Source organism: Neopsephotus bourkii, unplaced genomic scaffold (assembly GCF_033783945.1).
Source record: "Neopsephotus bourkii isolate Nb327-2 ecotype Australia unplaced genomic scaffold, CSIRO-AGI_Nbou_v1 NB_745, whole genome shotgun sequence".
Taxonomy (NCBI): Eukaryota; Metazoa; Chordata; class Aves; order Psittaciformes; family Psittacidae; genus Neopsephotus; species Neopsephotus bourkii.
The window spans coordinates 352,481-365,732 of NW_026901243.1; the positions used below are offsets into that span (position 1 = coordinate 352,481).

General features: G+C 45.3%; 1 protein-coding gene across 1 annotated transcript in view; it reads left to right on the forward strand.

The window, feature by feature from the left end:
- The first annotated feature begins 812 nt into the window (after positions 1-812).
- WNT3A (Wnt family member 3A) overlaps positions 813-13,252 on the forward strand; it is a 91,855-nt gene continuing 79,415 nt past the window's right edge. The window contains exon 1 of the mRNA XM_061354734.1: positions 813-1,079. Coding sequence (XP_061210718.1) covers positions 1,009-1,079 — 71 coding nt within the window. The 5' untranslated portion in view covers positions 813-1,008. The remainder of the gene's footprint in view (positions 1,080-13,252) is intronic.

Below are 13,252 nucleotides of genomic sequence, written 5' to 3' on the forward strand. Positions count from 1 at the left end.
CTGCAAATTGTGATGATCTGGACGAGCCTTACTGAGATTTGCACGGAAGAAGTTGATTTCATAGCAGATGCCTTCAGTGGAGCTATTGGATATGTGGCTGGTTGGACTGGTGGGGAAGGGGGGTGAGTGTCGGCGGGGTGGGTGTCTATGTGCGCGCGTGCATGGCTGGGTGAAAATCTTCCTTTTTTTAATGAAAAAAGGAGGAAAAAAAAAAAAAGAAGAGAGAACCAACAGAAAGTTTCTACGAAGTTAGCTCAAATGCGTCCTGACCGTCACCGTGAGGAAACAAGGGTATGAGAAGAAGACAGAATGGCAAGGAAGAACAAACCGAGTAAATAATAACTAAAAAGAAAAAAAAAAAAAAGGGAAAAAAACCCTAAAAAAAGTCACACTTTTTTTTTTTTTTTTTTTTTTTTTTTTTTTGCATTTTAGTAGCTTCGACCCAGGGAGTGAAATCCGGGCAGGTTGTTATAGCTACCCAAATCCACAGGGGTCCCCCCTGTCTATTTAAACCCCCTAAATCTTCCTTCCCCTTTTTAAAACTACATTTTATCCCTTGGCTTGTGGGCCAACGTGCCCCCTAATGAGTATTAAAACACTATCTCCTTGCAATTAGCTCATTCCTGACTTCACGCTCCTGATTGACAGAACAAGCCAAAGCATCAGAATTCTCCCTTTGGCAATAAGTGCTGATTGGGTCCTTTTTAAGAGAGCTACTTCAAACTTTTTTTTTTTTTTTTTTTTTTTTTTTAATATTTGCCTTCAGTGTCTTGGCTGAGAGAAGAGTTTTTTACCTCTCTGAGATTTTTTTTTTCCTTGAGAGTAGTAGAGGAAGCAAGAGAGGATTTACCTGGTCGGGTTGAGTTCACTTCATTTGACTTTTTTTTTTAAATTATTGTTATTATTATTATTAAAATAATCATCCTGCCTCAGAAGAAAGGAAGGTTTTTGGCAACTCTGGTTAAAAAAAAAAAAAAAAAAAAAAAAAAGAAAGACAACTTTTCATCAATGGCCTCTTTTGGATATTTCCTGTTTCTTTGTGGGTTGAGTCAGGCTCTGTCAAGTTACCCAATCTGGTGGTAAGTTTTATTCTTCTTCTTTTTTTTTTTTTTCCTCTCATTTTCATTTATTTTTTCCCCTCCTCTGTTTTCTCTGCAACCCCTGCGCTTAAGATGACTTGAAATTCTCCTTTCGTTGCCACTCAGCTAAAGAGGTGGGATTGTTCCAGCGCCAGCAAGTTCTTAGAACCTGCATTTCACCTCTTTTATTTATGCATTCACTTTGTTTATTTTGACTGGGTTATACCTGATCTCTCCTTCTCCTACTGTAAAAGAGAGAGAGCGAGCGAGAGCGATCGGAAAGTTATTTTTTTTTTTAAGTGCTTTGATCCTCTCCTGTGAAGAACAAAAGGCGCTGCCTGAATTAAAGAGATAATGATACAAGTTGACATGAGCATTTCAAGGTGATTTCGAGCTAGTCAGGTGGAAGGAAGGGGGAGAAAGGATGATTTCCCTCCTCCCCCCCCCCCTTCGCTTTAAGGAATATTTAGGGAGAAAGGTAAAAAAAAAAAAAAAAAAAGGGAAAACGGGGGGAAATGAAAGAGAAAGGAGATGAGAGGAGGCTGAACAACCTGGGCTGGCTGTGGAAAGGCAGAGCAGGGAGCAGAGACCGGGCTAGGGGTGGTGTGACCGGCGCTGCCCCGCGCAAGATCGGCGGGGACCTGCGCACCCGTTTCCCCCGGGATAACGCGCTTTCTTATCCCGGTTTGTTGTTTCTGGTTTTGGTTTGTTTGTTGTGTTTTTTTTTTTGCGCTTTGCACCCTACGCCTTTAAGAGCTTTTTCTCTCTCTCCCCCACAAAAAGCAAATGGTGCTGGGCAAGGCATGTAACTGCAAGATCTGCTTTAATTACCTCGCGAAGGTAATTGGGCTCAGGGAAGCCCCAGCGCGGGCCGACTCATGCTCCGCCGGCACCGGCGCGAAGGAAGCGTGGGGCTGCGGGGAGTCGAGAGGGGCTGCGCGGGTGCGGAGTGGCCAGCACCGCTCCCCGCGGAGAGGAGGACGGGGTGCGCGGCACCGGGAGCTGCTGCGCAGCCGGGGCGGTGCTGTGAATAACTTAGAGGCGTCCAAAAGATTTTGCTAATAATAAGAATTAATTGTTTTAAGTGCATTTAATGTGTGTGTCCCCGTCCGTCCGTCCGTCCGTCCCCCCTTTCATCTGGCGAGGGGCGTTAGCGGGGTTCTGGTGAGATAGGAGGCGAGCGGGGGCCGCGGGCGCGGTACCTCTGCGCTGCCCGGCGGTGCAGAGGTGAGGGTGTTGAAGGCAGCCTCTCCAAAGTATTTCAGGTATGCCTGAAAGCAGGGAATTCGTTGGGATGGGAGAAAAGCAATAAAATGCAAATGTGTTCTTGGGAAGACAGGCAGAAAGAGCACCTGGACGGGAGTCATTAAAAAGCAATCTTTTATTCCCAGCCACCATCTAACTTATAATTAGAAACTCTGGTTGCATTCCTGATTGGAGAAGGAAACGCATTCCTCTAATACCAACATAAATATTCCCTTGTCACCCACCGAGGGGAGAGGAGGGCAGAGCGGCCACGGCCCCGGCCGTCCCTGTCCCGGTCCCGGTCCTGGTCCTGGTCCTGGTCCTGATCCCGATCCCGATCCCGATTCCTCTCCCGGTCCCGGTCCCGGTCCCTGTACCGCTCCCGCTCCCTGTCCCAGTCCCGCTCCCGGAGGTGCGGGAGAGGCTGCTCTCGGTAGGGAAAAGCCGGGAAGGAGGCGATGGAGAGAGGTGCAGGCGGTCTCTTTCCAAGCCGGGGCATCAGGTGTGTGCAGGGGGGGAGCTCAGCGGTGACTCTTTGGGTTTGGGGGGCTGTTTTTCCCCCCTTTCCAATCCTTCCCCTGTGCCAACCAGCGGTTTTAGACGTCTCTTTCGCAGAGACAGCAATCCCCCTTAGGGCATGGAAATGCAAAGGAGGTTTTGACTGGGGTGGGGGAGTCGAAGGAGAGGCCGGGTGTTGTTGCACTAGCTGCCTAAATTCCCCACACACACCCCTTTCCCTCTTTATTTATCCTCAAGCAAGATATAACCCCTTGGCTACCCTATGGCTGGAGCTGGGGAACGGCTCTGGGAACTGGGGATGGCAGGTAGCACAGGGTCCCTCTGACACATCTGTGAGCATCCCAAGATCCATTCCAAAAGTCTCCTAGTCAAGGAAAGCCTGCTTCCAAGCTGGCTGATTTAACAGATCGATCGTGCTGCTTCATTTTATTTTAATTTAAGTTTGGTCTTTTCTTTCTGCTCAATTATTTTTGCTCTTGGTGGTGGTTTTCTTTTCTAAGTCACTGCAGAGAGGGCCAGAGATTTTTTAGTATGGTTGCACAAGCAACAGGCATCCTACCCATCCCTGTTTAAAGCCTCCCCTGTATCAGCTCATAGCAATTGGACTGCTTACAGCAGAAAATCTGTAATTTACCTACCCCAGTGTGTGCCTCCCCCATCCAAATAATAGTTTGTAATTAAAGCTTAAACTCACCGCAAAGCACACAGAGCTGTGGATACTTACATTGCTTTCAGCTTCAAGACAGTCTGAGCAAAAGCAGAGAGTGAGAAATGATATTCTCCAGTAGGTTTTGGTTAATTATTCTCTCAAAGGAAAGAAATTAGGGGAAACATCAAGTGTGGATTTGTCAGGGGGAGCAGTGGGCATGAGTTACCATAATTGCTGTCTACCTCTAAACAGAGTTCCTTATGTGGCTGAGCTGTTTAAATTGCCATTCCTACCGTGGCATGGGGGCACCTGTTTAAAATCAGGCCGTGCAGTGCCCGTGGCCTCTGCATAGACACGGGTGATTGGTACCTTTGGGAAAAGTTTAGAGGTTTAAAAGGGGAATGATTCCTCGGAGCAGCAATGCTCTCCTGATCTGTCCATGTCCTTTCAGTGATGATTGCAGGGGTAACTTCCTAAAAACAGAAAATTCCTAAATAATGTATGTACAAAGAGGGATCAAATAGGCTTTAAAAACAATTATTTAAAAATAACAAAATAAGAGGGCACCATTTCCCATCGGGACTAATGTGGCAAGTTTGTAGGGATGTACTGGCGTGATTTATTGTGGCACAGTAACCCCATGGGACCTTCTCCAACATTGTTCAACCTAAAGTAGCTTCTGGTAGCAGCAACAGGCTCTTCCATACCCAGGGTGGGCAGATTAAGAGCAAAAATACATTGTTCCTGTTGTTTTGTTTTGTTTGGGCTTTTTTTCCCCAGATGTTAGTGCTGTTAATTTTTAGGTTTGTTTTTAAAGAAAGGAGAGCACAGCGACTGCAGGCAGTCTCAGGAAATGCAGGAGAATTGAGGGGTGGGGGAGGATTAGATGTAACCTGTCCCCTATCCCGTGGGGGTCTGGGGTCCATGCAGAGTCACAGTAACAGCACAGACAAAGCTAAAACTTTTTCCATCTAATTTGGTTGAGCAGCTGACTGCACATGCAATAGAAAAAGCGTTTTGATTTGGTTTAGATTATTTTTCCACCAGTGGCCTGTGGGCTGACTTGGTCTGAAGAGAGTCAGAGTGCAGAAATAATTCAAAAGCAAAAAGGGTTTGGTTCAGGAGGGGGAAAAAAACCCAGCAATAAACACAGAGCTTCAGGACTGGGAATCTTAACCTCCAGTATCCCAGGAGGCTGGTACTAAGGGAGATGATAACGGAGAGGGTAGGTGGGCTGAATTAGAAGTACAGTCAGATCTCTTCACAGTGGAGATGCCAGCTGGCATCTCAAATGTCATTATTCCTGGGATCTAAGGCAGAGTGCTGCACACTGAGGGATGTAGAAGGTTAAAGTATGTGCCTGGAAAGGGACTGGAAGAGGATGTTTCACAGGAGGAGACAGGCCCTGGCTGGGACCTGATGTGGTGGCATCACTTTAGGCGGCAATGTCTGTCCCTTCCACTGTTCCCACTGGTAGTGGTGGAGCTCCTGTCTCCTCTGCTGCTCCCTGTAGCACCTGTACCACATCCTAAGTGTAGTGGGAGCGTATTGGCTCCATAACAAAGTGGTCAAGGAGGTGAGCCATAACTGCTAGTATCAGAGTGAATGCAGAGTTAATGGACATGCCAAGCTGCTATTTGTGGATGTGAAGGATGTATGTTAGGAATATTTTCCTGGCTGTGACCTATGTTTCCTCTTGGCTTCTTATTGCTTGTTCCCCAGACTGCTCATAGAAGCTCTGCTGGTTTACTCATCCACACGGGACGAAGTTGGCCAAAGCCTGTGATGTTCTGCAGTAGCTATTTTATAGCTCATGAGGGTTGGAGAAAGTGATCCAAGAGATCTTTCCATATCTATTGTTTTGCAGTTCAGGAAACATAAATGCAGGGAAGCACGGTGGGAGGGAGTGTTGCCAAAAGAAAGGCAAGTAACCCAGTAGCTTTAATGCAACAATATGCAGGTGCAACACCTGAACATGTTCCTGTCAGTCCGATGGCATCGGTACAGTAAGAGCTGTGACGGATGAAGTCCTGGCTTGTGTTCTGGTTCAGGTCTCTCCTGGGATCTGTCCCCCTCAAGGTGGGTGGAACAGCACCCTGTTTATGCCAGGGTGGGTGAAAGCCAGGCTGGATTCTGGATCCCAAGAGAAAGCTGCTTTTCCATTTGTTGCAAATCCTAGAGAAGCAAGTGCAGAGTCTTGGCAGGCTCCGCACCTGAGAAAGCAAAGCTTAGGTTTGGCACAGAACAACTGTGTTAAGTGAGAGATGATCATCCCTCGTTAGCCAGGAGGGAAGCAAAGCAGTGGAAGGTCACCCAAGGGACAGCGTGAACCATGTGTGTTGGCACCAGAGCTCCTAAAACAATCTCTAGAGCTCAGAAGTATGAATTGCATCTACTCACTTCTCCTCCACTCGATTAGCTGGAGTGAAGGATTTTGACATTTCCGAGGTGATGGCATTCATCTTCATTTCCTCTGTACTGCAGCAGGTTGTGAAGCACTATTAAAGAGTTGTTGTGTTCCTCTGCAGAGGTGGCTGCATTTCAGCTTTACGCCGTGCAATCCCTGTGCATGCAGCCCTCTCCCACCCTTGCCCCAAGGCTTGGGAATTGTCTTTATACACGTGTATCTGTGTTACAACAGCATCTTACATGGCCCTGTTTTGCCAGGTAGTGTATAACCCTGGAAGGATCTTTTAGCTGATTCGCAGATAGGAACTCGCCCACCAGCTTAGATTTTCCTGAGCACAGCATGGGTGATCTGCACCAAAGCAGCAATGGGGATAGAGCGTCACTGGGTCTAGGGGGTCTTGCTGTGTAGATGTGAGTGGTGAGAAATAGCTCTTGCCTCATCCATGCATAAGATACAGTGTGCAAAGTGTAGGGGAAATACTTTCCCGTCTCCATTTTTTCATGGTGGGACTGGAGGAACAGACTCTAATGGTATTTATGTTGCTCTTGGCATAGGCAAGGCATGGAGGTGCTGTGCTGGTGAGATTAAATGACTGGACCAAGATCACACAAGAAGCCTTTCTCATGGCAGGAACTAAAAATTTTGCAAGGTCTTAGCAAGAAGTCCCTGTTTCCTAACATTGGGAGGGTTGGGATTCTCCCAGAGAGCACACAGTGTGTGCTAAAGAAGAGCCCTCATCTACTCCGATTGTAGTCTCAATTTAAATTGTGTTGTCCTGCTACATATTCATGGATTTATCTTTTTGTCTTTCAATTTTAAGAGGACTTTATTAGATAAGTTAACCTGAAAACTAGCAACTTGATATTCAAAGCATTGGATGAAAGAAAGCATTGCATCAAACAAGCAAGCCTTTCCTAACTAAGATAAGGAAAAGTGAATCATTTTCTTCCCCAGCCCTTTTCAGGTAGCCCCAGAGGGAAGACATGCCCTTTACAGATATTTGAACACCTCTAAGACTTCTCACCTGAAAACTTTTGAGCACTTACTAACATGGCTTAAGCTCTGGTATGTGCTCAGGAAGGGAGAGGATGTTTTTCTATTTCAATTTTGCAGGTAAGCAGAGGCAGAAGCATTTAAAGGCCCTGCCCCAGACATTGCAATGAGCCTGCAGTAGGGCTGGGTGTAGCACTAGGATCTACTGAGAGTAGTCTTTTCTTTCCCTCTCTAAAGACATCTCTGCACTGGCCTCATGTCCTTGAGTGTTATTGGGGTGCACAGCACCAGGGCAGGGTAAACATAGGACTGCAGCAGGAGCAGGAGACATGTATGAAATTGGTGGGTCCTGTTCTCCTCTCTGAGCTCATGTGCCAGCATGATGAGACATTTCATTTGTGCGCACAGCATTTCTTTTTCCAGACTCAGCTCTACAGCTGGATCTGCTGTAAGTAGTTGGTACAGGGGGATGGCCATAGCCCTGCTTTCTGTTGACCAAGAAAGACTTTTGACTGTTCCCTCTGAAGGGTCAAGCTGGAAGAACCTTGACTTTTACTGTGGGGTCTCTCATAGGAAAGAAAAGTCGAGGATTGCTGATTGTACCAGGGGAAATGAGGCTCCATCCCAAATCTATTTGAACCCTTTCCTGCTTGCATCCCACTTCCTCCAACTGTGATGAGCCAGCTCATCTCCAGCACTGCAGCAACTCTGCTGCTTTTCCAGACAGATTGCCAGTCTCTGCATCTCTTTCCACATCACCAGTGCTTTGCACTGGTGCACAGCAGCAGGTGAAGGTGGCTGTTCTGTGCTAGACTCCATAAGAAACAAATGTTTTTGCTTTGTATGTTTGGGAATGCAAGGAAAGCCCAATGGGACAACTATGGGCTGATGTGCCAGCTTCTCCCTTGCTCAGCATTTGTGCTTGCTCTAGTCCAGTGCATGATTCAAACAGCCCAGCCACATTTCAGGTGGCTTTATTGGGCATAATGATAGCACTTAGCAAGCATTGCACACAGGCTCTGAGTCACAGATGCTCTATGTGGACAGCTGAGCTGTGCACTGAGCATGCAGTCTCACCCCCAGGGCATCCTTCGAGCAGGGATGGACTGGTCCTACTCCCATCAACATCCATGCTGAAATTTCCTTCTCAGAGCAGTACTGGGCTCATGATCTTGCTCTGGATCTGAAAAGAAATGCTGCAGGGCCAAAGAGTGCAGCTGGGAAGAGAAGAGGTAGAGCATGCAGGAGGTCTGAAGACTAGACCAGAAAGGCTTTCTAGGCTCAAAATAGGCACTCTCTGTCTTCTGGTAACATGGAGCTTGGTGCTTTCTGCCCTGTGAGATGGTGGCAGGTGCTGGTGTGATGGCACTAGTTAAAACCACTGAAATATAGTGGAAAGGAAGAGGAAATAGTGGGAGAAGTACTGGCCAGAGCATGTATGTCTTGTCCAGGTAAAGCTGGGTAGGGCACAAACTCAAGGCTGCAGCAAGAACTGTTCTCATCCTGTCTCACTAAACCCATCTCTCCTTTGCTGACACTATCAAGATCCAAATGAAGGCCCAGGGTCCATAAAAGCCAAGGCAGTCTACCAGGGCTTAGTACTGAAAGGCGAGGAATACTCAGGGAAGTCTTTGAGGGCAGAAGCCCTTCCAGGATGGGCTTTGTTGAATCAGGCCCAGGGCTGGTCTTGCAGAAAAGTCACTCCTGAAACTCTAAACCAACTGCATCCAGCTAGCCCAGGCCATTCATAATGCTTTCATCCCCTTCTGTCCCTTTCAAAGCGGCAAAGTTTGCTTTAAATCCTATCATCATCTTAACACAACATGTAAAATTTCATTAGTTCACTCCATATTCTGCTGATGCTTGCAAAAAACAAGCTGAAGGAAGAAGAACCAATACATCCCTTGTTCTGAACTCCTAACATAGGGCACTGCTTTTTAAAACAGCCTGTAAACTGGGGGAGAGCATTATGCATCATGAACGTGTTGTCTCTTTTCCTTGTTTGTCACCTTCATATTCACAGTCCCCTTCCTAGTTGGATGTTGCGGACACCCAGAGAAAGTTTTGCATTTGTAGAGCCTGGGCCATCAAAGTTCAAGGTGCCTTTGGTCTTCTTATCACAGTTTCTGTGCTGGTATAACAGTCAGTTACGCTTTAAATGGGTGTAGTGATAATTCTTAGCAGGGATGCTGCTACTTTTTTTCCAATATGGATATTACTCCACACTCTGTTGGTGTGAAATGCTTTTCTCTTATTGCATCTTTGCTCTAAGGCTTCACCAAAAAGGTCATACCATAGCATGTGGACTGGTTCCTTTTTCACATCACAGGCCTCACAAGGCATCCCAGGTGTCTGGGAAGATCGATTCTCCCCTTCAGTGGAGGCTCAAAGTGTGTTGGAGCAGGTTTGCCCAGTTCTTCAAGCTCAGATCATGGTAGAGCTTCACATTTCTGGCATGGCCTTATGCGTATCACAGGTTTGAAAACTGTCCCAGTTGCCAAGCATCAAGCCTAGTGTTTAGTTTAAGTGTGTCTTCCAGGACTAGATAGTCCAAAAATGAAGATGCTCAGGGTCCCACTCGGAGCCTGTGCATAGGTCCTACTTCCAGGCAAGATGCTTGATGGGATCCTGATTGTCCTCAGAGGTCTCAGATTCAGGGATTGTATACCATCCACTGATGACACACTCCTCTCAGCACCAGATGGAGGCCAGTCAAGAAAACCTTACAGCATCTCAATAGCACTTGGTGCCTCCCTGCAGGAGAAAGCCTTGGGGTGGAATTCATTTTACCCATTGTGTGTCTGCAATTTCGATGTCTCCATCCAAGTCAGGTGCTCTTGGCTCCTTTCATTGATGGGAAGTGGGTACTTTCTTATGGTGCAATTTCGATATCTCAGTCATTAGACTGAGCTTGACTGGTTAAAATGTCTGCAGCTACGAAGAAGTTGAAGTAACCAGCTCCACCACTGTCACCCAGGTTTAAGTCAGATTATACCCAAAACAGGGATATAACTCTTTGAGAGTTTCTTAATTTACTTGTTTTCTAGCTGTTAAAATATAAACTCTAATTCCCATTGCCTGGCATAATTTCACACAGCTAAAATCAAGTCATGGACTTTTTCTTCATCCTTCTGCTATGTTTAAATAAGATCTTTAGTGCACAATGCTCATTGGTGCATTGGAATGGGTGCAGCCATGGTATGCTATTGCAGGAATGTGCATGCCATCCAGGCTAGTACTAAAAACTCCTAGGCCATCCCTTTCCTCAGCAAATTCACAACATCTTGTATTTTGTCATGTCTCAGCATAGCTTAAGCATCTTAAGTGTTTTGCAGCTTTCTCTGTAACCTATTTAATCCTGACTCTAATACAGCACACTCAAACACATCCGGTCTCCCATCATCCTCCAACCACATCCACGAGTCACTTGGCACAAGCTTGTAGCATAACTTTATCTTAAAAGGAGGTACAAAATGGCTTTCTTGCTTCCCTATTGTGACAGTTATCTCAGCAGAGGACATATCAACTCTTACTAATGCAAGAGTCGCAACTTCTTTCAGAAAATTCCTCTCATTTTGTTACAGTTCTCTGAAATCAAAAGCTTTTATTTTTTCCTAGACTGTAGCTCTTAATTTCACATTCCAGGTTCCTATTTTATCTGTATTTCTGTTGGAAGATGCAATTTTATGGCAGAAGTTATACACATTCAGGTTTCCAAGGTATTTGCTGTCATTCAGCAGAACTCACATTGTGGCACAGAGAAGCATGAAAAAGCAGAGCCCATCTCTGCTATAGACAAGCCTGAGAAATAAGCCAAAACAGCCAAGAGTAGAGTAGGAGTTTCTTCTGCTTCCAAAAGGGTGCACATTGTCTAATAGAGATATTTACTAAAGGGTGGGAAGGCAGGAATGAAACTCCTTGAACAGTTGCCATTCAGTTTGTCCCTCTGCCCCCAGAAGCACAACAATAGAGCCTGTTGCTAGACAGTGTTTTGTGGCATGACAGAAAGCAACTCTAAATCCTTTGCAGGCTGAGGGACGCACTTAAGGGAACCTTTCCATTTTTTCACGAACCTACAGTAGCTGGGAAGAAATGGGACATTCCAAGCTCTCTCTGGACAGGTAGGACCCCATCCAAATCCCAGTGAAGACTGTGGAAATGCCAGTGGGTGTCAGATATGATTTGTAGATTTTACTGTGAGACCCACAGTTCCTTTAGAGGCATTAAAATCTGGTTAATGCTGGGTTTGGGGAAATCCAGACTTAAATCCTACCCCTTCTGGGGGGAGAATGATACTGCAGCTTTAGCAGTCTTTAGCCGAGTTTCCTTTAGAGTTATTGGTGACAAATAAGATGCAATTCATGTGATGTATGTTAGATATCTACTTCCAGATGAGATGACTCACATCCCAGCTGTACCAGTTTTCTCCCCAGAGGATCCTGGATGACTAGGTCAGACAAAGATATCTCCTTTTAGACAGATGAATCTATCTGCCTTTTTTTTTTTTTGTTATTGCTTTGAGTACATTCCTAAAGGCTAGGAACATGTAGGCATTCTGTGATCTAAATAGTCATGTAGCATACTGAAAGAGGAGACCTCCACTAGAAGACTCTTTTGAAAACCCTGGTGGGTGTTGCTTTACATCTTTAATGACAGAATTGCCTTTAGACAACCATCATTTGAAGTACTGGCTTTGCATTCCACATATATGTAACAGAGCTGAGCAAAAATCCCATATTTCAGAAGGGTGTTTGACAGGAATTCAATTTCTTGCACATTCTTCCATGGGAAGAACAGTTCAGTTGCATTTGTTGTGAAATAAATTGCCTTACTGATCCAGAATAGGAGAACTGGGTACCTCATTTGATCCTGCATACCACCAGGCTAGCCCATTCACCAGCTCACTCATTTTTTTTCAAGGCCTGGATACGCTTTCGTTTACAAATAGCATAAATGTAAAGAGAAAGAAAGTGGCAGCCTGACCTCCAGGGCCTGAAAGCTGTTTTGCTTCAACATTAGCAGAGGTGTGGTTTGGTCACCATCTGGAAAGATATGATAGTGGAAGTGCTCAGACAAAGCAACAGGAGACTAAGTGGGAGAAGACATAAAAGTGCAAGGCTATTTAGAAGCATAATTCTTGCTTTATGCCTTAGAGTTAGTGACTGCACTGCCATAATCTGACCAATTAACTAATTTTACTGAGCTGCCCCTTGTCAGTGGATTGCAGTGAGTAGTCCATGAATACTGAATTCTGAATTCATTCTGAATACATTCATTCTGAATGTGAGGAAAAGTGGATTAGCAGTGTTGCTTTTATTGAAGTGCTTATTTCTCCTCACGTCATAGAGAGAACAGAGGTTAAACAGCACAAACTTAGCTACCTAAGTGTTAGACACCTTAGGTTACTTGAGATGCATCTCACCATGGGTTTGCAATTATGGGTATAACAGCTTCTAATATCATCAAATCATTCAATCCAGAAATCATCTCATCCATCCTCATACGTCCCAGGCTGAATTAAATAGACCTAAATCAGAATTATGAAAAAGTAATGGATAAAAGACGTAGTTAGCACTGAGCCATTGCCAACAAGAATATCATCTGTGCAAGGAAGTAACTTACTGGATCACAGCCTTTTTTTAACAGGACGGGTCATGGATATTAATGGATTGATTACAAAACCTAAAAGTCACTTAATGCAGAAGACTAAGGGCATAGTGGGAGCTAGTTGCCTGAAAAAGTATATGGTTCAGACAGATGGGGCAAACGACTGAGTTGAAAGAGAATAGATAAGACGCATTAGCAGAAGATTGGGAATCAGACAGGGAGATGGTAATTCAGTGGCCACTGAAATCCTTGGTGCAACTTGCCCAGAGGCATATGGGAAGTCTGCGATAGAAACCAGCGTTGAGTCCATGAGTCCTGCTGACACAATGTGTAGTCTCAGTGAATGGCAAATGAAGGGTTCAAGCTTAGTCATAATACAGGGCAATGTGCTGTCAGTACAGCTTTCTGACAGCTCCATTAAAATTAATTACATATAAACTGTCATGTTTACCAGAAGATTCTCCAAACTGTAGTACAGAAACTAATTCAAGGGTTAAATAGTCTATCATATATTTGCAGCCACAGATACAGTGGTGGTGTCAGCCACCAGCAGTGACGGTGGTGGTAGCTCCTGTTGCTTCTGACAATGATACTCAGACAAAATAAACTGAGAAATTCTTTCCTGCACACGGGTTCCAGGAACTGGGCAATAAAGGCTTTTGTTTGGATTCTTGCATGCAAGAACCTCATTTGTCCATCTCTAGTACAAGCAGGGTAGGGCAACATGCAAGATCTTGGCTATCTAATGAA